The following is a 25,249-nucleotide window of genomic DNA, read 5'->3' on the forward strand; positions in this document are numbered from 1 at the left end:
AGTTGATTGGAAAAGGCTCTACTTGTTACCTGGTTGTTGACCACAACATGAATAGTGCCATTTGTGGTGTAGGATGGGAGGTCACTAAGATGAAATGTCTCATAAACCACTCCTTGTCCTGCAAAGGCAGCATCCCCATGTAATAATATGGACATAACCTAAGAGGGAGAATTATACACACATATCCACACATACATTAGAAAAGAAAACTGCAATTTAAGCTTCTCAGCAGGATTTCTTGTCTCCATATTTCTGCAGTGCTTATAAAATAAAACAGTAATTTTTTAATAAACCATAAATTTCTCAGCATTCTGCTGTCTTTGCTCAGTTTGCAAATAAAATAAAGCTTTAAGCCTACTTCCTGAAGTTACCTTTGAGGTACCATGTCAGAAACCTTACCTAGTTCAACAGGTGATATACCCCTTTTGTGAAGGAGGAAAAGAGAAAGATTCTGAGATATGAAACTACTGGCAAACTATTTTTACTGGAAATACCATGAAAAACTACCATTAAAAGTTACTATATTAAGCAATCTTTACCTTTTTCCCTGCCGTATCCCCTCGATAAAACTGCTCAGCTTTTGTTTTCCCTTGCACAACAGGATCAACTGCTTCCAAGTGAGAAGGGTTAGCCATCAGGGACAGAGTGATTTTCTTGTTTGTTACTCGGTTGATCCTCTCATGGTACATTCCCAGATGATATTTCACATCCCCGGATCCCTAATATGAAAGATGTAATCATGATTCAGGGATGTCATTCAGACCTGCTCCATCTGATTCACTAAGCCTAAAATTCATCCTTCAGCCTGAAAAATGCATCTGGTTACCTGACCATCAGTGAGCACTATGGGTTTGATACCATAATTTCAAACTGGGATGCTGTTCCTATTCTATTATCTTACTGTTGTCATCAAATGTTAGATAAATACTTACAGCATATAAATACTGTTCATTTACACAAAACAAAAAGAGATGCTTAGAGATTAGGAACTCTGTCAAATGGAACTTATTTATCTACAGTCACTCCTGAGAGACCTTCTGCATGTTAGAAGTATAACGTAATTTTTGAATTTATTAAGAAATTTCACCGAATCATGTTCCTCAAACTAGAAAAGAAGTCAATGCAGCTGATAATGCTGTTTTCATAGTAACTGTGACCAAAGCAACTCTTGAATGTTGACCTCTCTATGCAGATCTGTTGAAAAAGCATCTTACCTCATCAGCTGCTTCAAGTTTGGGATCAAACTGACAGAAGATCTGCTCCAGCTCTTTTCGGATTACATTAGCCAATACATTCAGCCGACCTCTAAGAAAATTCCAAACAGGGTTATGTCTCAAAAATAGTACTAACAGAGTCAACAGTATAAAACTTACAAAATCTGCAAACCCTGTCAGAAATTTGCAAATGTTCTCTTCAAATTTTTGAGCCTGAAACCCTTGATTCAACCCTTTTTCCCATTACAAAGTTCCTCCAACACATTCCCTCAGACATTTTAGAACACCTAGTTATCCAAGTAAATTTTGTAGCTATCTAGCAATTTTTATACAAAATCACATTAAAAATTAATTAAGGCAGACTGCAAAAGTAAGTTCAAAACTACCTCACCTTTCCCAGTTCTAGACTCTATGCAATGGCAGAGATACCACGGCTGCTGCCACATTTGCTTGCAGCTTCAAAGTACACTGAGGAGACTTTCTCTACCATTTACCTGTGAAGCCTGTAGCATCTTGCTCACAGGCAATTGTTACAGTTCTGTGTTCCCATTACTTCCTATGATTGACTCTTGCTACCTCAGCTTCTCTAATATCAACCTTGTAAGTAAAATTCTAGAACACAGAACTTGTCTTAACACAGAAAGCCCATTTGTTGGGGTGTTTCCATTGGCATTACCTATGAGGCATTCCCATTATAACATATTCAATTCCCATTTCACTGGATTTATCAATGATGGTCTTAAGTGCAGGAATCATTACTTCACATCCTTCCAAACCAAATCTCTTTTCGGAAGACCACTTGCGAGCAAGGAAGTCCTCAAATCTTTGCCAAAAAGAAACAAAAAACCAAGAGAAATTATTTGTACTAAGGTAGTGTAGCAAATACTTATTGTCTACCATCTTATAGCAAATAAAATTATATTAAACTGTTTTAAAACATCTGTGAATACAAGTTTTTAGGCTTCTGGAATTAAGTCACACATGGGAAGGGAAACACAGGAGAGAATTCAGTCTTCTTTCTCCCCCATCTGAAAAGTATTTACTGGGACTTTGAAACAATTAAGAGTCCCCACCTCAGACAAAATTCACTTCCTAAGTTAAACTCTGTTCTCATGTACACAGACACTGACCACTGGATAGGCAGAGTCACAGCAAAGAAGACTCTTCTATGAATTGAAGAATATAACACAGAACCTGTATTTTCTAATACTTGTAAAAAACCCAGAGTAGAAAGCACACCTATTCCATAGGTCTCATTCAATAGCAAGGCTCCTCAGACTGTGTGATGTAACAGTTGGGAATGGGCCAAGAACCAGGACACTGGTATCCCTGCCTCAGCTTCAGCAGCAGAATGATGTCAATCCCTGACAGCTCTAAGCTCTTTTATTCTTTAATGCATTTGGGCCAGAGGCAATGTGAGTGGTTAGAAGTACCTTTTAACAAACACTGAAAGGATTATACATTGTAAAGCTTGGAGATACAAAAGGCAAAGAAAATACATCTGATTCATGAAAGTAACTGTATTGGTTACATCATCTGTGCAGTGCCTCCACTCATAACACTGCCATAATCCATTAATACTCAGCTTATTCTTCACTTAGAACGCTGACATTTACCTCTTTAGACTGAAGTCCTAAAAGCAGTGATATGAATTGTTGCCAAAAGTCTCTCCTAGCTCACCCATCAATACCTTACAATCCAGCCATCTAAGCAACAAGCCAGACCCTCAGCTGAGCTATTCTGCCAGAATTCCCCAGGGGAGTCTGTGGGGCTATGCCAGTTTTTATATAAAGGGAAAGTGGCATCCCATGTGAACAGCAGGTCCCACAGGGTGAATGAAACCAGTGCCAATTTCCTCCTCTTTGCAGCAGAAAGTTAAGCCAGTACTGGACAAGCAGCTAGTTCATTCCTTGAGGCAAACTGCCACTAAGTGTGCAGAGCTACAGCACTGCACAGTCACACCTTGCCAGTCCCCCACATGCCACTGTGAGTCACAAAGGCTCAGCCCCTGTCACTGCATGCATTCAGTATCCAGTGAGGAATACATCTGATGAAAGCTGGTTGCTCTCAGAAGGGATAACCTGGAAATGCTTGATCCTGCCCAGATCAGGCTCCACATCAGGGTCTAACATGTTTACTAACGTGTTACAAAGTAGCTCAAAAATACACAATGAGTATTTTACATAAGGAGGAGTTAAAAATTACCCTTTGTTCAATAACCTCTCAGTGAAAACCACAAGGGAGGAGAAATCCAACTTTAAAATTCAGTTTCAAGTACCTGAAATCTGTAGTACTTGGAATGACCATTTTTGAAAATAGCGTTCTTGAGCAAAACAATGAAAACCTGCTTTACAAAGCCACAAATCTCAAGAACAACCAGTTTTCCACAAAACCAGACTTCTTTCCTAGGTCATTTTCAAACAATAAAACAAAAAGCACTCTAAAAATAGCTGGATAGAAATTTTTGTAAAACTTTTTTCTTCCCTTTTCAGCAGACAATTCATTTGGCAAAAGATGAACATTAGGCTCCCACATGCTACAAGAAACTCCAGATTTTTCCACAGCTTAGGCAGGAATAAAAGCACAAATTCTTGTCTTAGGATAAATGAACACAGTTCATACTGAGGGCCTGTTAAACAAACTTACTCAAATGTAATATTCACTTGCCCATTAAGTGACATTTTTGTTTCTGTTTAAATGAAACTTTAATGAGACACTGTAACACTGGCAAACAAAACACCTGGCAAAAATATCTTTTGTCACCTCTAATGAGCACTTCATTTTTAGGTCTTTGAAAATAGACTCTTAACCAAAAAGCATGCCTTTATAAATCTCTGACTCTTGTGTTTAACAAAGGACATACACACTGTTTCAGGTTGTAGGGACTGAAATAAATCTCGTGTCTGAGAAGCCTTGTTCCAGGGGTAAGAGGATAATTCAGTCTGGGATCACAGTAGTTCCACACAGATAGCCACAATGAGAGCAGTCAATAAGCTGTTTCCAAATGTGCTGTCATATATTGCAGAGGCTAAAACTGCTGCTGCCAGGTCATGAAACAGTACAGCACATCTTGGCACATCTCAAAATGAAAAGGGCCAGAACAGGACTTGAAATCAGACACCAACATTGTTCTGACACCTATTGACTGAATCTTTAACACAAATGTAGATTACTAGTGTGTTGAAACAACTTTTTCCCAGTTTACCTCCTCAAGCCAATGAAAACATTGCCAAGCATGCCACTAAAGGCCTTTTAAGATAACAGAATACTAAGTGGCAACACAGACCCTGACAGCCTCCTCACAGCACACACCTTCCTTTGCTGCGGCAGCCAGGTTAACTACACCCACCTGGACTCCAGATTTCAGTGAGACTGTTCTCCCCCATGTGAGCAGCTCCAGATCACAGAGCAGTGCCCCAGCCCCAGCCCAGCATACCTCATGGAGCGCACCAGCCTCGCCAGCAAAGTCCTTTTTTCCTCGTTTGTGAACTTCATAACTCCCGGCGTCTCAAACTTCTGACGGATCCACTGGCACTGCTCCACATCATTGATGAACATATACTCCAGGCCAATGTGTTGGCAGTAGGTATACTAGCAATTGAAAACACCAACAGAGAAGCTTTAGGAGCTAGTGGGCCACAAAGAAACTAATGTATTTTTAAAATTATATTCTGTTACTCTCCTGAAAGCTACCTTGTCTTCCTCTTCCACAGTACCTTCCCCAAAGTAATTCTATAAGTGAATAAATTATTTTACTGAATCTAGTTTTGTACCAAAAAACTTTCTCTACAAAGTAACATTTCAAAATCTTAAAACTGAAAGATTCTCATTTGGTGGTACACCCAAAGTAGGCCAGTAAACCAGCCTGGCACATTTCAACTCACTCAGTGCTGTTCTTACAGGCATAGCACACTCTTCTTCAAATGCACCAGCAAAGATTTCAAGTGATTTATCAAAATTTGTGTCTTTTATCACATCTTATTTAAATGTCACCTTAAATCAAGCAATAAAGACAGTCTAATGCAAATTATCTGATAACTGTCAAGTTTCAGAAACCTGGAAATGCGAAAAAGAATCCAAGCAGCTGAGAGCAGAGAAAGGACAGGAAGAAATGCAGAGACACAACAGAAATTTTATCTCCTTGTTAATTTTTTTAATTTTCTATTTCTTACCTTAAAAAAGAGCGTTTCATTAGGAAAAATACGTCCACAATACAAGTCAACAGAAGTAAGACCTACTGTGAGTTTGAGACAAAACTACTCTCAGCATAGTGTGCGCTCTCCACTGCGTTTAAGAAAGCATTGAATGTTAACCTCGATTTAAAAAAAATAAAAACCAAAGCTCTAGAATGAAGAGGAAAGCAGAGGGTTCTCTCTCCTTAACACAAATCAGTTGCTCAAGGCTTTTAGATTTTGTTACTGATTTTGTCCTTTTATTTGCACATTACAATTTTAAAGATTATCTCTTGAAAATTGCTACACAGATAAGCCAGAAGTACAAAAACAAAAAAAAAAAACCCCAATCAAATATCGAGCTCAAATGCACAGCAGAGATAATGTGGTTTAACAATTTACCATGCCTCAGCTAAGCCAACATAAAAGTCAAACAACTGGGAATATCCAGCAATGACTCACTCAGCAGTCTATAAATTCATTACCATTCCTACTTGCTGCTTTGCTATTTGGAGCTCGCCTCTAATGATATTTATTCCTTCAAATTAGTTTTCCTTTGAATTATTTTAGCTTTGATGACTTCCTATGGCATCAACCATGTCACCTGTCAGATAATGAAACTCTGGAAAAAAGACTGGAAAACAAAGACCATCATTGTCTACAAGCTACAGCTGGGCTTGAATTTGGTACCCAGCCTTCGTATTTTTCCTCAAGTAAAGGTCTCACTAGAGATGGGGATCTGAAAGCAACCCCTGAACATCCTGAGCACGGTGTACACAGGTGTTTTATCTGTGGTACAACACTTAGAAGACAATTTCTAAAGGCTCTCCTCCTTTTAAACAATATCAGTTTTTTCCAGAATGAGGGCTGGCATTAGTATTCTACCACATTCACCTGTTATCCTTAATCTAGGCATTTCCAGTATCCAGCTAATTGCACCAATGGTGCTGCTACCTCTAGAATTAGTACAAAGGTTATTTTTAATGTTGTTGGAATCCTTTACATGCTCTATTAATAACTGGCAAATGATAAGAAGGTTTTGTGACTGACACCTGGATAAAGTTCACTTTGGTCTGAATGAAAAAAATCACAAATGAAAAAATGTCCCACTGACCTCCAGGCGTTTGATGATCTCTCGTAAAGAAAGACTGTTCTCGTTTCCTCCTATGAAGGTGGTTGTTGGCAGCTGAAAGACTTTGTCCAAATCTGATTCATGCAAACCATAAAATCCTACAACAGGTACATTATTGATTTGCAAAGTAGAACAGAAGACAAAAAGGAAACCAGCATTGTTTTTTAAACCATGGAAATCATATTTAATAAAGCAATATTAAGAAAGAAGGTACCAGATTAAAAATTGAAAGTGTGAATATTTTGAAGGTATCCATTAGTAAAATTGACTTTAATCTGGATTTTAAAGCGAATATTTTAATTAGTCATTGTTGGATTCTTTCTTAAATGCTCAGATGAAACAATTGAAATTAGAATCATCCAAGCCTTTCTTATATTTTAGCATATTAAGACATGTCATCAATTTTCCACACTTCTTGCAGCTCACTGTTTTATTTAACAACCTATTCTATCACGAGCAACAAACACAAAAAGAATCCCTTCTCACAGACAGAACCAGTTGGTTGGAAGCATATTACATTAATAGATAGAGAAAATGCACAACAGGTTCAATAAAATGCTGAACAAGCACTCTGGAGAATTTTCAAGGCATTTCTATTCACCCTCTCTTTTTAGGAAAATTTGTTTGAAATAGCCTGTAGAGCTCTAGTTCCCAGGCAGTGACCCCTTATAAAACACATAGATTTCCACACCCCCATCATCTAAAACTTGTTTAACCACATTGACCCATCTTGATTTGGACATACCTCAACTTGTTCTGGCTGAGAATATTATTTAAGAAAATATTTAACCTAACTATTATGCAGTTTCAAAAGCCAAAATATACAACAGACAAGACTGAAAGACTGGTATCAATGCAAGTTAAAGGCCTTGTACGATATAAGTTTAACCTAGACCTGTCAAATGAAGGAAGGAAAAACAGTTTCTTATAGCTGGAAGAAGGAAATATACAACATTTATAGTACACATTACACACAGTCATTATAGAACCTTATATATACATTAAAACTACATATGTGCCTACACATGTAAAAGTATTTGAAAAATTAAAAACAGCTTCTCTATTTTTAACTTTGAACTCTTTATCTTGTTTCCAGATAAGCTGCAGACATCCGCTTTAATACTGGTATGACAGCATGCACATAAGTCTTAAATCAATAAAGTGCTTAAATGTTAAGTGATTTTTCTGAAGATAAAAGCAAAGCAGCAATTTAAAGATGAAATAATAACAGCACCTAAGAGTTGAAGTCAGGCCACGGGACTGCATTGCCACCACTTCTACTATACAGCACTGTCAGTAAGTAACACGTTTTGTGTTTTAGAAATAATATATTTTAAAATGTAGATTTTGGTTTCAATAAAAATTATAATACTATATTAAAATTTCAAACCTGGAGTGGCCAAAAAAAAGCATAGGTACCACTACTTCTCCTTTTTGGCACTGTAACCTGTTTTTTCCCAGCAGGAGGGGAGAGTGACACAGGGGATGACAGAGCCTTAGTGTCATTTGAAACAAAGCAGTGCATTTATTTCTTTGCTTTTGCTGACTCTCCCTCAGACTTCAAAGGCTCCTGATGTCCTCTCATGCATAAACCAGAACACGTACAGGAGCGATTCGGGCACACACAGAACATCTGTGCTTTGTGCCACAGCACCACATATTTACTGAAGCATCACCTCGTGTTTAAAGGGATACAACCTTATTGAAATCCCAAAAGCAATTCTACAGTGTGACTCAGGCAGTAGGTGCATCTCTAACTAACTGCATTTACAGAGGCAACTCTCAGAAGAAATTTCCTACCACAAGATTTCTCAAAAAGAAACCAGAAGATGGGACAAAGGAAATGCACAGAAAAATCAAACATTAAAATACTTTCTGTCCTGCCAAAGACCTTTCGTAAGTTTCCTGCCTGGAACATTCAAGGATAGGCATTTGAGATCTTCCTCTATTTTTGCTGTGCCAAGACTGGGTTATAAATTTTGTTTTCCCTAAAGAACTGAAATCTCCAGGGTTACACTCTCAAACACATCCCCCCATCTCATTCAGACGTCTGGCATATTTTTCCTATGGGCATGAGGGCTTCAGTAGATGCCTTCTGACCAGTCACAACACCCTGTACTAAACTATCTGTAGAGTTTAAAGGAATATGTACTGATGTGCTAGCAGTCACCCATGCTCCAAATTAATTATATTTGCTCAATAAATGTCTCATGTATTTTCTAGTAGGTGTTTTTCCTTAATTAAAGCTGACAAACTTCAGAGAGAAGACCCAATCTGTGTAAGCATCTCTTTATTTAGTCTTAAGCACCCAATTCCTTTATATGATCAGAACTGTTTCTTTCCCTACACCAGAAATAGAAAACAGAGCAGCAGAGGCAATAGATATGCTTACAGAAAAATTAAGCAGAATGTGTATTATTTACTTCCTGCACTATGTTTTATGTCTGATTGAAAAAGCTTCCCTACACATCAAAGAAAAATTGATTCAGTGTCTTCATCAAGTAGAAAACCATATTTTAAACGAACCAGGTAGATTGAAGAGCAGAGAAAAATCAATCAGGTGTTTTTTTTATTCAAGTAGAGAGAGGCAAAGAAATTGATCAGTGCAATTTCTCAGACACGAGCCCTTCCAACAATAAGAACAACCTTTGCAAAAGCAGACCCTAGTGCACTACACTCTTACAGCAGTAAACTGAAGTTTATAATAGAAGACATAATCACCATTGGATTATATCCACAGGTAAAGAATTCTACGCTTTTAATTTTTTTCTGATAACTTCAAACAGTCTTCTTCAAGATTGCAGAAGGAATAAGTATCAGACATTAGAATCCAAATTTGGTATGAAATTTGCCTGAGTTCCTCTGTCCAGTGCTTGCTTTATTGCTTGGCTTCTCTATTGACTAGCCTTCAGATGTCCCCAGTTCAAACAAGTATGAACTGTAATGCTATAAGAGTAATTTAGATTATCAGAATCTTGGCCCAATGTATTGATTAGTATTAATTTCTGTTTTGGTTCCAAAATAAAACGTTTAGGGGGTTTATAGAGTGTTTATAATCATCATTGATCAGGTGATGAATTCAAAGGAACCTCACCTGTGATCTCAGAGTAGAAATTCCATTGTCCTGAAATTTTAGCCTCCTTACAGATGCTCAAAAGTACTATATCATGACACCAGCAAGCAGAAAAGATAGAAACTTCCCTGAAATGTGGCAACCCTGCCTATAGAGGGGAGTTGGAACTAGGTGATCTTTAAGGTCTCTTCCAACCCAAGACTTTCCATGAATCTGTGAAATGTCCTATTAAATCACCTCAGCCCAATGATACACAAATGAGCATTGCAAATAAGAAGGCACACAGCTTACACACCAAGTTTATCAATTGTGGTAATAAGGTCAGATGGAATAAACGAATCCAAATCTGCATCCAGAATTCCAAGGGGATCTAGCTGAGCCACATGATGGCCACGGATCTGAAAAAGGAGGAAAGTAAGAGCAAAATGAAATCACACTAACAAAAGTCAGATAAACGGAAAAAGTCAGTGACATCTCTCCATAGGATATATATCAGCCATTAAGTTGAACAAGCAAACACCATTAATGTGATGACAGGGCTACATATTCCCCAAGTATTCCCATAAGAACAAAAAACAAGCATTATATCACTGAATCCATATATACCTCACACACTACAACATAATCTTTATTATGTCTGACACACAATTTAACTGGGATTACACTGGAGTTAAAGTGAAGAAGGTTACTATAGAGTACATTTTCAGTCTCTGGGTAAAATTAAGAAATTATGATGAGCCTATAGAACCTACCCTCTGCCAATTCAGTCATTTTATATTTTTGCCTGAATCCTCTCTTCTGCACCTGAAGTACATTAAAATACAGCATTGCTGACTTAAAAAAGATTGGTGCTGAAGTAGTTTATATTGGCAATGAAGGGATCACTCTTCCTAAGCTCTGCTCCACATCAGATAGCATCTGACAGCATCTACTTTCACTCATGAAATTTCAGAAATTTGATCTATGACAGAATTGATATTCAAGACACTGAAGAGCACAAATTGAGTGGGAAATTTAGCCAGCTTTCAGTGATCAGTGTGACTGGTGTTAATGCATGGCACAAGTGGCTACAAACTAGTGCATTATCATAGAACATTGCTACAGAAGAAATAACTAATTGATCCAACAGAGCCACAAATATAAAACAATTTTAATATGCCTCTTATGTGTGACTTTTACATAGCAAATTAACTCATTAAAAGCTTTGTATAGATGAATATATTACTAATTTCTCCTTATAATTTTTCTTTTTAATAACAAATTTGCACCCCTTGGGTAGAATTTCATTCATACTACTAGTATCTTAATTGTCCCTGAAAAAAACCTAGAAATTATAAAGTGCAGTATTAACAGCATCACACAGTAATAGAATATGATTAGAGTGTGGTTCATCAAGAAGGGACCTGTAAAAACACTGTTCAATTATTGTATATTTGCAGGAGAGTTTATAACAAAATGGTTTCCAGTCATAAGAAACCAGAAACACAGCATCTTTTTTGTAACTACCAGCCCTGTAAACTCAGCCTGATTTCTGTGATTCTTTGCATCTCATGAATCATCAGTAATGAAACTCTGACAGGCCAAATGATGCCCACAGCAACATCTGTGCCATCTGACTGTTTACAGCAGCACTAAGTTTATCTGACTGGAACAAAGCAAACAATTCTGTCTCAAACATAATCAACAGGAAAGAATTCACCTCCCTAAGTTACATCTGCTCTTCAGTATTAACAGGAAGAGGAAGAAGATCAGCAAGAATGCCAAAACCCAGAATGGCAGATCAGTCAATGCTGTGCCATATTATTCCAGGAGCAGTTTAGTCTTTAACTAAAAGACATATTTTCCTCAATATCAAGCTATTTTTCAATCAATTCTATTACTTTCACTGAATACAGAAAACAGTAACATCTGCAGAAGTCAGAGATCAACCTTTTGAAAACACATACATAACAAATTTTCATCAATTTCCATAACTTTGATTAAATGCAAGTACAGACTGCCAGAAACTAGACCTTGATTCCTCTGGCCTCGCTTTTGCTAAGCACACAGAACTCACTGAAAATCCTTCTTTCAATGTGCCCAGGGCTCTCTGTTAGAACAAGCAATAGATTAACTGCCTTCTCAGAAGACCAGCTCAACAGACCACAAAGCAGTTTACCACAAAAACCATAAAACACTGACAGGTTTGAGAAATGAAAATTCTGTATCCTTCTCCATTTCATTTCATTATCAGGCAAAGGAAGGTCACAAATTACCATAGCACTTCAACACTGAATTTAGAGGATACTAAATACCTTTTAAAAAGCAGATAGTTGCCTTAGGCAATCCTCTGCGACTGTTTGTTGCAGACACATGGGTGCCTGCCATTTATACAGACATTTCTGTTCCATCACTTGACAAATACAGGGAGCAAAATGGCAACCCCTGAACTATTTTCAAGTAAATTGTCTTAAAGCAGCCTAACATTCTCCAATTTTCTCTAATACTTCACCAAATTTTTACTGCAAAAGTGGTTCTTTTCTACATATCTATTTCTAAGCAAATTTCACATATTCTTTATATTCACAAACATTTTCACTCTTTTACAACAGCCCTCCAACTCAATGGTGACAATGCGATGTGTACAAAAAAAAGGTCTTTTAAGAAGTTCCTCTTCTATTTCTCTCATGACACCAAACAGAATTTAAAATACTTAGGGCAAGGAGGAACAGATCTGCTCAAACCAAACCGTAGGAAACTTCTTGGGAAGTTACTCATTTAAAAAACACTTGTGGAATATTTGTTAAATACAGATCTAGTTTTATGGGTTGGTTATTTTGGGGGGGGTTTTTACATAATTTTTAAGCTTTTAATTGAAATTAAGATACTAGATACAAGTCTAAAAAAAAATATTTCAACTTGTTTTTCATTTGGAAAACATCTAACAAAACCCACTGTCCTATTTCCAAATTACTTCTTCTTTTAGAGGAAAAATAATGAAATTAAGACTTAATCTCTTAGTTTAATAAAAGGGTTAAAAATCAGAGTGTGAAACAAAGTCAATTTGGATGAACAGCTCTCTAAAAGAAATCCATCAAAGCTAACCCAAACTCAGTACTGTCAGCCTCCCAAAATTCAGTTTCTGGTTAATTCATCATTTTTCCTCTCTCTTTTTTTTCCCTATAATCCTGCTCAAATCAGGAACCTCAAAATTCACCTTAGATGTATGAGAAGGCAAGTACATTTCGTTCTTTCCTAAAGAAAGACTGTAACATTTAAAACTGTAATACAAACATTCCCAGAAGTGAAGGCAGACTTTCACAAACCACTATTTCCACAAAAGTCCTTCCAGGCTAAGTCAGATGACCAACATCAGGTCTGTGGGTAGTGTGAATTATGAGTGTGCTAAACCAGGGGATCACCCCAGTCTGAATGTAACACTTCCATGTTTAGACACTGTGCTGGAAAGGAAAAGCTGTCTAGCTCAAGGCATTTTGGATTAGAAGCAAAACAATGGTTAAGACAAGAAACCAAACGTGAACATAAAAAGGAAGAAGGTTGTTTGCAAAGGAGAGGCCTTCTTACACCCACCCCAGAGTACACTTACTTGGTATGCTCTTATCAATGACTGCACAGCAAGGTGGTCCTCAACAACCTTTTCAGCTTTCCCCGGTGTCGGGGCCAGGCCGTGGCTCTGCAGAAATGATGCCTTTCCTTCCAGCTGAGCTGGTAGATGGGGATCACGCATTTGGCCAGCATTAGCACTTCGGAAAAACACATCCCAGGACTGGACACGTGTACAGAGGAGAAAAATTTAGTACCTCAAATGAAAGTCTAAACCAAAGCGGCTCTTTCAAGCTGCAAATAGAACCTCACTGGATTACAGTGCCTTAAAACACCACTAATAGACAGCAAAAAAAAGAGCACTGATATGTCCCAATCTCGATAGCAACTGTGTGTTTATTTACACAGAACACTTTTCCTCTCACTTCTTACACTGAGCTTGTTCAGCAGAAAACTCTCCAGCACACAGGACTGTAAAGCATCTTCATACATTATCCATTCACACAGCTCTTTTTAATTGTGCTGTTCAGGCAGCTAACAATGGCTATGATAATATCTTGCTGGTAAAGAGCTACCAAGCCTATAAAACAAAGAACCTTAATAAACTAAATGAATCCATTCGTTTAATGATACTTATAGAATTTATGGTACTTCAAGACACTCACTGATTACACTAAATCAGAATCAGTCCTTAAGAGCTTTTCTTGAAGAAACTTTAAAAGCAATTAAAGGGGTTTTTTTTGAGAGACTTCGATTCTAAAATCCTTCCCTCACCATCTTAGGTTACCTTACTATGAAAGAAATGATGGGCCTGGTTTCAAGTGCAAGTCATAATTTTATAAAAGTACTTATCTCAGAAACTGAATCACAACAAACAAAAGTTTATTTTATTTCCTTCTGTGCTTTTACACAAGCTACTTCACTCACAAATGCCCAAATGTTGTTTTCCTGAACTGTTTCCATTCTGATGAGGTGGTCACTGTGCCAGGTTACAATGGTTTTAGATATATGAATGCTAACAGAGAGCAGCAGAATGGGATAAAATATCTGAGACACTTAGACTCAATAAAGAAATGTAGATTTACACAGAAATCTGTGTAAAACACTTCTCTCAGTTGGCTACTTTCAGAAAACAAAAAGTAAGCTATTTAAAAACTTTCATAATTTTCTGACTGGAATAGAAGAACTGAAAGAGATAAATTTCTGTGAGGCTGCAAGTGCAGATTTCAATTACATTTCAAAGAACCAAGTGCCAGAAAAGTGAAAAAGTAGTCCAAAGCAACTCTTCTAAAAAGATTACTTAACATATGCATTACAGAACTCACCAAACAATCAAAATTATGTAATACAAACATGGCATGACAGAAAAATATTTACAAAATCCTGTTTTCATTAAAAAAAAGTCTTCATACTGAAATTTCTAAAAGCTTTAAAGTGTTCAGAAACACCATGAGAGGGGCAGCATAAAGGAGTTAAACATCACCCAACCTTCCAAGTTCAAGTTGTGGAAGTGGGGGGATTCACTGAACCACTGAGGTGGGAACCTCATCATTATCATGAGGACATTGCCAAGAAACATTGCTTTAATGCACTCCTCTTACTTCTTTATTCATACAAAGCTGCATCGAACCAAATACAGTAAACTTAATTTATCACCCTGCTCTTACACAAGCTTATCTAAACATAGCCTTTTATATGTCCTGACAAATTAAGGCAGATAGATCATGTGTGGTGGCCAGTTCCAGACCCACTATGAAGAATTCATTCCTCCTCCCTTCTCTTATTCATGCCCATTTCCTATATTATTCTTACCTTGACATCTTGGCAGCCACACAGATTAGAAGCCTGAATTTACATCCTCTAAGTGGTCTACAAGAGCCTACTAGTGTGACTGTATTTCAGCTGGGATTCTCTCTATACACCTTTCTTGCTCTGTGCTAAGAACAGTATTGTTATTCCATGCCTACAAAGCACTCAGCCTGAGTGTCTGCAGACCCCTGACAGTGAAAAACAATCATAATCCCTTTTTTAACTACTAAAGTTACTTAGACTGGAGAAATTATTTGGGCAATACTCAGTTATTAATTGTCTTTAACATTAAATTAGGAAACTCCAAACACACATTTGGATCCATGACATCTCTCACATTCGAAGTTTTAATAAAGAATTTGCTTTGCTTAAGGTTTCTTCCTTACTTTTTCCAATGTCATGATACACAAACAATGATGATAATAACTATCCCTTTGTTGAGTAAGATTTTGTCATTTAAATGTAAAAGTTAACACAGCACAGTCCCACAAACAACTGAATGTGTTTTTAGACAAGTGCTCTGTTGACAGAGTTGTTAACAAAATGCAAACAGACTCACCCAACAAGTCATCTGTTTAAGGAGAATCAGCATACGGCTCTTTCTTCATGCAAACTCACAAATATAAAGAAAATGTTTCCATCTGAAGATGCAGCCAGCTGAGACAGAATGGACCCACAGTATTTTTTCCTATCACATTTTTGAACTTATTGATTTGTTGGACAGGCTTGACATTTAATCAGCGGGGAGGGAAAATACATCATTTGGCTACAGAAAATTAGTTTTTACTAGATACACATCCATCAAAGCCTTTACAAATTTCTATAGTGTCTTTCAAGATTGATACCAGATTATAGTCTTCAAGTTCTGTGTATCAATGTCAGTCTTTGGCAACAGCATTTGCCATGTGACTGAACAGAGAGAAGACCAGCTTGGTCTCACAGCAGACCTGAAGCTTCTCAACTGAATTAGTGAAGTTCTTCAAGAAGATTGTAGAGGAGACTTATAAAACAAAAAAATACATTCACCAAAAAAAATTACTACAGTGATAGATGATACATTTTTTATTCCTTCTGCCAGCAATTCTATATTGCAATTAAGCATTATTTTCTCAAGTAATATAACACAATTCAAGTGATTCAGTGGCAACATTTTACTGCCATATAGTAAACAGTGTTGCAAACAGAATAACAAGTAAAATATGCTTTATCTTGATAGTTTGAGGGGGTTTTTTTAGTGCCATCACAATATTCATCAACTGCACTGAGGACAGTAAAGCCTTAGAAGACACACACTGAGCACCACTATATCATTTAAAAAAGAAAATGAATAAAATTAAGTCAAAGAAAAACAAACCCCCCCACTTTTCCCTAGTCCATAAGCCAAGGAGGTGATTACATGCTCACAGCAGAGTGGCTGCATACAGGATAACATGGCAGGCATTATGTACTCCATAGCCAACCATGCAGTTTTGTAATTAATCTTGTGATAGTAATAACTGAGCCTTGTCAAGCTTCTCTCTTATGATCTATGGCCCTGACACCAAGCTTCAAGGAGAAATAATGACGCCTTTTTCAGAGACCACATCATTTTATTCTGATTGTTGTTTTGGCTACTCTGACAATAGGAAATTCAAAAGACAAGGAAAAGCAGGAAATCATTAGAAATGGATTTGTACAAAGAATAAAATCTCTTTTATATATATATATATATAGACATGCATATTCCTTGATATGCAACCATGATATACATAGAAAGGAGAAATTCTTAGAAACACTGAATATGCTCATTGCAATGTGACAGCCATATTTCATAGTTGTAAATAAGCATATGTGGGAAGATGTGCAGTCAAATCTTCTGAGAGGGAAATCAGTTCAGGAGCCCTGATTAATTGGATTTTCTAAGTACAAGTGAATAGAATAGGATTTTAAAGTCCAGGAAAAATCAAGCTTTTCCATCTAATCAATGAGGAGGCACAACCCCTCTGAAAAGGGACTATCTAAGAAGAAGAAACATGAGGAGAAATAGGATATAAAAAGGAAAATGAGGAAAGAGAATGCAATATGTCAAAAAGCACAAGCTGGTTCTCTAAACCATACTGGACATACTGAATAAAACACTGAAATATGAGTGGCCTGCAAAGAACCAAATTATTAACAATACCATAATCAACACCACGTGGTGTCTCTTGACGTTTTTTTCCAACGCTTCCACTCCTTTCCATACCAAAATGACAAGTGCACAACTTCACAGTCAAAATCACAGCATAAATTTTTCTGTATTTTTAAGAAAACAGGGTGATTTCAACCCTTAACATTTTAAACTTGTTTCATAAAAGCTCAAATTGAACAATTTCTGTCAACAAAAATCTTGAGAAGGTATTTGTAGCTTTCAGCCAATGAAATGAGATGGTTTTCAAGAAACCAAAAATCAATTTTGTTGATGAAACAAAGTAAAATTAATTGGCATTCTTCTGTTCCCCCCCCATCCCCGCCTTCTCTTCATAGGCTGTGAAAAACCTAGTAATTTAGGCAAGAATAGCTGTAATCTGTTCTTTCTATCCATCATATTCTTTTAAGCCTCATAAATCAGGAACACAGTGAATTTACTTCAGTTTGTTACTGTTGCAAGTTTATTAAACACAGTTAACCTAGAAAAGAATTCACACAATTTTATAATCGTGCTGGTTTTGGCTGGGGTAGTTAATTTATTGTACAGTAGCTGGTTTGGATTTGGAAATGGGGTTAGCAATATAGAGATGTTTTTGTTATTGCTGAGCAGAGCTTACAGTGTCAAGGCCTTTCTGCTCCTCACCCAACCAGTGAGGAGGCTGGGGGTGCACAAGGAATTGGGAGGGACACAGGCAGGACAGCTGATCCCAACTGACCAAAGGGATATTCCAGACCACATCATGCTCAGCATGGGGAAAGAAGAAGAAAAGGGGGACATTCAGAGTGATGGAGTTTGTCTTCCCAAGTCATCATTACGTGTGATGGAGCCCTGCTGTCCTGGGGATGGCTGAACACCTGCCTGCTCATGGGAATCGGTGAATGAATTCCTTGTTTTGTTTTGCTTGTTCATGCAGCTTTTGCTTTCCCTTTTAAACTACCTTTATCTCCATCCACAAGTTTTCTCACTTCTACCCTTCTGATTCTTTTCACCATTCACGCGTGTGTGTGTGAGAGAGCGCAGATGCAGCTGCGTGGTTGCCAGATGAGGTTAAACCACGACAAAAATGCATCTTGAATCACCTGCGATCCACTCCCTAGGCCACACCCTACATTCCTCTGTCAACTCACTTGTGATGATTTATTGGTTGCTGTTCAACCCACAAGCTGCATCACCCCACCAGGATGCAGGATCGGACTGCGCCTGAACTCCCAGATGAATTGGATGGCCTTTCAGCAGGATTTTTAGCACTTCCGCCTACCCCGAGCACCAATCCTTAGCAGCCGCCTCTGCAGTTCCCAGCCGCCGTGGTTCAGCACCCTGGCCAGCTCCGGGCGGCGGCGGGCCCCGCGCTGCAGCGCTGCCGCCCCGCTCCCGGCTGGGGCGGGCTCCGCGCTCCCCTGCCCGCACCGAGGGGAACTGCCCACCCACAGACATGCTTGCAGGGCTTCCCAGCAGCAAAATGCACTCCACTGCAAAGGGGATGAACCAGGAATTTCATTCATCTGAAAGGAAAGAAGTTCGCCAGAAGCCAATGTAATGTAAATACAATAGGAGATGTCACCTTGATGTCACTACGTACACTCCTTATGCATGAGTTCATCCCTTCAGTGTCCCCAGTATAAAAGCGCTGATATCGATCTCCCGCCTTGACACATCATGAGGGCTTTGCAGAAATTAATTCAGTGCACCCTCACAATGTGCTACCCGACCCCACCCTGGTGGAGCTCAGCTGGCAGCTACAGGACAAGGGCTCAAAGTCAGATGAGAGCGAGCCACTGCTGGAGAAGGTTTCTCCATCCCAAGTTCAGGTGTAATATAAAAGACCTAGGATCTATCTGCTATGTGAACAACAGTCAGTCTTCAGAGCTGTCACTGTATATGTCAACTTTCAACAAGACTAAGTTCATACACAACATCCAAAAAAAAAAAAAAAAAAAAAACCAGCTACAAAACCACCAAAACCACCCTTTTTGGTTTCCTTTTTTGTTTCCCCCCTCAGCACACAGTCAACTTCCTCACACTCTAGACAGATTATGAGACTTAGAACAACAACTTCTAAGTGACATTTTGATATTCGTGCTTCGAGAATAAGGAAACAGAGGACCAATCTGGTAAACATTTTGGGCACAATTCACATTACTTCCTAGGAAATGATTTGTCTGTCTTAGAATTGATCAGACTTCTCATCAACTTCTTAAGTTACTGTACATGTATCACCATAACAGAGCCCTCCTTGTCAGCAGAAAGCTTGTTAAGAAATAAGCGTATGTATTTTGTCCACAAGAAAGGATTTGGGTAATAGAGTTTTTAGAAAAGCAAGCACATGTATATTGCCTGGAGAGAGAAGGAGAGACACAAAACAAAATACTTTTCAAGATACTTAAGAATTTTCTGATAATTTCAGATGCAGTTTTAAGGTTACAGATTCCACAGTTTAATCTAAAGGGAAGAACATTCATCTTCTTCAGACAGTTTAGAAGTACCAACATCAACACGTATTATTTAAATATAACATATTTTCCAATACAGCCTTATTATAAACCAAAAAATTAAATATATTTCATTCTTGGGTCTTCTTCTGGATGTAATTAATTACTGAACTGACTGCTTGACCAGCATGTTCATGGAGGACTAAAGTTCCAGAGCAGCTTTCTATTTCTGGTCTGGACTTATTCTTTCCACTCTGCTCACCATGTCTGTGCCTCCTCTGTACTTTACAGTTGCAGTATCACATCTTACAGCAGTCAATAGGTGGGAAATTAATTTCATGTTTTCCATTTCACACAAGACCTTGTCCTGAACTTTTTATTAAAAGAGCAAGTTAAAAAGTAAAAGAAACCTATTCCACTCTTAACCCAGTATTACAGTCAAGTTTTAGACTTACCTTATGTACACTTTTAGGGTTTTCAAGCCATGCATAGTACATTTCCTCCACATAATTGGAATTACTCCCACTCAGGAATGGCTCTGAGGTTCCTGATGAAACATACCGTTGGCCATGTAAAAATGCCCTTCTGGCTATATCCTGCTTTTCCAGAAGTTTAAAGCCATGCCTCCTCAGCGTAGCTGCAAACAACTTCAGATGACTCATGTTTGTTTATTAGGCAGACAATCCAAGTCTATTAATAAAATAAAACCAAAATTAATCAGAAAAAGAGCCAATGAATTGCAGATGCATTTCAGCCTCACAGAAAAACTGATGTTTCTGGCTACAGTGCTCTAGTACAGAGCTCAGGCCTAGGCATGAAGTTCCCTTCAGAGTTACAGTCACAGCAGTGGAGTAGCTGCTGATGGCCTTCCCCACATCAGTCAGCTCCTCTCACAGCTTCTGTAACTGCTGTCACCACCCTGCTCCCTGAAGCAATCACCATTTGTACCCCCAGCCCCTAAGCCCAGCTCCCTGAAACAAATGGGTCTGCTAATCATTGACCTCTCTGGAGCTCCTGGCAACCCTCCGCTGTCTCTGTTTAGAAAGCTGTGGCCTTTTACCCAGTCAGACTGGGGTGGGGTCAGCAAACAGTGTCAGCCACAGGTGCTGTGGATAACAAAAAGCCGCTACCTGCAATTTCTGCCACGAGTAATGGAGCTGACTAAACAATGAGAAGTGTTAGTTAAGTGTTCATATTGACATTAGCCTTCAACCAAACAGTGAAACACAGGGAAAAGGCTTGCTCTAATTTGTTTTCCTAACTAGCAACATTTATCTTGTGCTTCCAATGATCTCTTACGAGCTTTGTAACAAGGACAGCAGATTCCCTGCAATTTTGAATTGAGAAATTCAATTTTCCAATTCAATTTCCCACAATGGGAAGAACAATAAGGGTTGAATCTTCTGAATGCTGAACACCATCAGCTCCAGTGCTAGCAAAAGAAAGCAGAGCTTACCTTCAAAATAAAAAAGAACAAATGCACCTGACAATTAGTCCTGAAATAATATAATCTTAATGCTGAAGTTGCTAAAACTGCAAAGAAAGAGGAATAATGTGAAAAGAAATTATTAGTTTCGTTTTCACTTTAAAAGTATTTAGAATGCTACAATAACATGAAGGATGAGGTATTAATTTAGAAAAAGTAAAATTCAGATTTAACTCCCAGGTGTATCTCTTTTGTTTAGCTGTCCATCTAGAGAAATAATTTATTTGATCCAAGGTAAAACTCAACGTTTTTTGCTGCTTGGTGTGACTGAACAATTGCTAAAAACAAAAGTACTGAGCTGCCAAATCAACTTTCAATTGTTTTTAAAAACAACACTGTCATTTTGAGTCATAAAACAAATTTTAATGTTACCTATTACATGTTAAGATTTCTTTATTTCTAATTCAAAAATAGATACCATAAAAAATGTCATGAACATTTTCTGTATATAATTCCCATTACTTTCTCATTGTTTTTCCTCTTACAGCCTCCTTTCAAGAAACAAAACATGTGGTTATAAAATGCCTAATTCTGAGGGGTAGGAATAGCTATGTTTTTCATCATCCAATTTAAAAGTTGATATTGATTAAAAATAAAAAAGAAAAGAAAAAGGGCTCCTACTAAATAAAACGGTATTATTGCTTGTTCTTCTCTGGCATCACATTTTTAGCTCAACATGTATTTTAAACGCTGATGACTAGATCAGTTTCTTAGTCACTACCCTTAACTGTATCATCCCAGCAGTGAACTCTCCTTGATCATACCAGATTCCCTTGTCTCCTTTTTCAAGACTTCTATACCCTTTTCACTCTCATCCAGCAAACCCAACCCAAAGCTCCTAAGAGCAGCTGCTCTCATCCACTTACTGGATGTTCTAAACAAGCACTTGTCCACATTCTCCATGTGCCTGGACACATGGAGAGTATTCTGCCAAGGCTGCATCACTGAAACTAGCACACAGTCCTCATTTAAACCTATGAACTCCTCAAAACCACACACTCTACTCTCTCCACCTGGCATTTGCAGCAAATTGGAAACAGTTGGGCTACTGGTATGCTGAATCCCTATTCATCAGTGTTATTTCCTACCTACATATATTCCCTTGTCATTTTCCACTTCACGGATACAAAGCTTATTAGAACATGTGTGTCAACACCCCATCTCTGACCAGGGCTCCCTGGCAACTGGAGGAACACAACCACCATCAGCACCATTTCAGAAGCAGATGAAGTGCTGGAAGAGCTCAGTGACTGCAAGAGCACTGACAGAGCTCATATACTGTCTGCATATATAATTCTCTGTAAGATTTAACAGCAAGTATGCACGATGTTATTTTGCAAAACTGGATGAGTTTTCAACATGTTATAACAGTAAGAACAGAGAGGTCACCATGGCACTTACAACTTTATGTCTGCGCCCATTCTGATAGAAATTATTATTCCACCTACCTTACTGCATGAAAATCTCACCCTCTGCCACAAAACCTTTGCACACATACACTCATTCCTACGGGATTACCTACTCTCACTTAAAGTACTTTGTAAAGACTTGGGAGAGAAGGGAATGAGAAGAATGTTTTTCTTAGTTTATCATACTGCAGTAGCAAGCTTCTTAAGTACAGGTAATTTTACATTTTTTCTTCATAATATGTCTGCCTGAAGAATGTGTAGTTCTTTCTTCTAGAAGTTAGTAAAGAACACATAACAGAATAACAAAAATTTGTCAGGGAGATTGGAAAATGGATGCAAATGACATAATATATAACAGAAAGAGAGAGCTTGTAAGTGGTACCAGTCACTTCCCTCCAGCTCCATTTGAATTTCAAAATGGGGTCAGAGCCATACTCCAAGTAGTAACTACTGAATATGCAATCTACAGAAGCATATAGGAGCTATGTCACTCCAGCCAGATTCCAGTTACAGATTAATATGACTCAAAAAAACTGACTTCTTCCTAGTTCTTCCTTCTGCACACATCGCTCTTCAGCACAGATGTCAGCTGTCAGCAGCTAAACAAACCAGAGACCACCAGCGTGATCATAGACCATCCCAGCCCACTCAGCCTTGAGACTGTCAGTCAGAAATCAGCACCCAGGACAGCAGGCAGGAGTCAGGAAGAGTTAGAACTGTTCCACTTCACTATGTTTCCTAAACCAACCCTGAAATGAAAACAGTGATTGGAAAGGCATCAAGCTGAGCTAAGAGCAACCTTAAGGATAGTATTAATTAAATCTCTACCGGAGGTCAAAAATAAGAAAGAAGCAGTGAACCACAAGAATAACCTGATATTTAATGCACCACAGCACCCTCCAAATGGTGGAAGTAAATGAAAGGCCTAAGCAGCTGAAAATTTTTGCAGCTGTTCTGTCTCAAGCGACAACCTAGCTTTCACCTTGGCCCTTCCAACTCTAGAAGAGCCCTAATGTCACGGACAGTCTTGGGACTTATTCTACCCAGGTTTCTAGAGGGTGACAGAAGCATGTGGAAAAGACAGCAGACACTTCTAATAACAAAGTTTTTATCCAGCTTTTTGCAAAATCACTTTTATTATGAATACGTTGCACATATGAATCAACATCCTCCTGGTATTGTCAGTATCCTTACTGAGTTTCTTAACACATGGGAAGCCCTGCCAATGTTAACAAATATTCTTCATGCTCTGCAGAAGTGGTCGTTAAAAAGCCTGGCCCATATTTCACAAAAATAGTCCTTCATCCACTATCATGGCCATTTTCTCCTATACTCCCCACACAGCTTAAAGTTCTTTTTCAGACTGAATAATTCAAATAAAACAAGGCTGACAGTGAAAAAAAAAAAATGGATGAAGATGATAAAGTTCCTCCAAAAGATTATCATAGATAATTTAAATTAGAGATGCAGGGAATATCCTTATTAAATAAGGCTACTTCAGGGATACCTCCATGCACTAAATGTTTCTTTTCCCCCAGCACAGATGTGACACGCTGTATAGGGAATCCTAATTCTCCACCCATAAAGTTGGCCTGCAGGAGGTTTTTGAGCGGCGCATTGGCCTCAAGGCGCACACCGCGAGTCCTGGGCACTGGAGGCACCTCGGTGCAATAAAACTTAACGGATTTATTACCCTACCCTCGAAGAAACGCCTTCAGCGGGTTCCAGAGGGATACCACCACCACCACAGACTCCAGGCTACCAACGCGTTGTAAAAGAGCAGAGGGGAGGATCTGGGAAGGTCGGGTTTGTTCTCCGGCCCCTCCCCGTGGCGCCAGGACGCGGTGCCCTGGTCACCCTGGCCACCGGGGGCCGGAGCCTGCCAGGCTGTCAAGGCGCTCCCAGCTGCGACAGGGCTGAGGCATCACCGGAGCCCGGGCCAGGAGGGGCCGTCCCCGCTCACCCCACGCTCCGGGGCCCGGCCCAGCCCGGCCTGCGGCACGACCCCCCTCAGCCGCACGACGAGAGGCCCCGCCGCGCCGGGGGCCTGCGCGGGGACGGGCCGTGCACCGCGGCCAGGCCCGGCCTAGCTCCGCCGCCCCCCGCCCCTCACCGGCGCGGACAGACCTGCGGGGGCGCGGGAGCTCCGGCGCATCCGCGGAGTGCGGCAGGGAGGGCGCGGAGGGGAGGGGAGGGAAGGGAAGGGAAGGGAAGGGAAGGAGCGCCGGGAGCGTCGGGAGCGGCGGGGCGGGGGCCGCACCTGCATCACGTGAGGCGCGCGCTGAGGTCACGGCGGGGCGGAGCCGCGGGCGCTGCACCGGCACCACCGCCCCGGGCACGCCCGGGACCCGCCCCCGCCCCGAGACACGCCCGGGGACAGCCCGGGGGCCCGCCCCCGCCCCGAGACACGCCCGGGGACAGCCCGGGGGCCCGCCCCCGCCCCGAGACACGGGACACGCCCGGGACCCGCCCCCGCCCCTCGGGACACGCCCGGGGACCCGCCCCCGCCCCCCAGACACGCCCGGGACCCGCCCCTCGGGACAAGAGACACACCCCGGGACCCGCTCCCGCCCCGAGACACGGCCGGAGACACGCCCCCGCCCCTCGGCACAAGGGACACACCCCTCGGGACACGCCCCGCCCCTCGGGACACACCCCTCGGGACACGCCCCGCCCCTCGGGGCACGGGACACACCCCTCGGCACAAGGGACACACCCCTCGGCACAAGAGACACACCCCTCGGGACACGGGACACACCCCTCGGGGCACGGGACACACCCCTCGGGGCACGGGACACACCCCTCGGCACAA

General features: G+C 39.9%; 1 protein-coding gene across 3 annotated transcripts in view; it reads right to left on the reverse strand.

The window, feature by feature from the left end:
• The window catches only part of OGDHL (oxoglutarate dehydrogenase L), a 49,237-nt gene extending 24,520 nt beyond the window's left edge, over positions 1–24,717 (reverse strand). The window contains exons 1-10 of one of the 3 annotated variants that reach the window (XM_039554072.1): positions 24,698–24,717; positions 19,998–20,232; positions 13,178–13,357; positions 9,887–9,989; positions 6,501–6,616; positions 4,651–4,805; positions 1,891–2,037; positions 1,215–1,305; positions 540–719; positions 30–158 (exon numbers count right to left, since the gene is read on the reverse strand). In XM_039554072.1, the coding sequence (XP_039410006.1) occupies positions 30–158; positions 540–719; positions 1,215–1,305; positions 1,891–2,037; positions 4,651–4,805; positions 6,501–6,616; positions 9,887–9,989; positions 13,178–13,357; positions 19,998–20,204 (1,308 nt within the window). In that variant the 5' untranslated portion in view covers positions 20,205–20,232; positions 24,698–24,717. Of the gene's footprint in view, positions 1–29; positions 159–539; positions 720–1,214; positions 1,306–1,890; positions 2,038–4,650; positions 4,806–6,500; positions 6,617–9,886; positions 9,990–13,177; positions 13,358–19,997; positions 20,233–24,135; positions 24,359–24,564; positions 24,671–24,697 lie in introns of those variants that run through there. The other 2 variants (XM_039554071.1, XM_020583878.2) reach the window with 2 other exon arrangements.
• Positions 24,718–25,249: the final 532 nt, after the last annotated feature.

The sequence above is a fragment of the Corvus cornix genome, chromosome 6 (genome assembly GCF_000738735.6).
Source record: "Corvus cornix cornix isolate S_Up_H32 chromosome 6, ASM73873v5, whole genome shotgun sequence".
Lineage (NCBI taxonomy): Eukaryota > Metazoa > Chordata > Aves > Passeriformes > Corvidae > Corvus > Corvus cornix.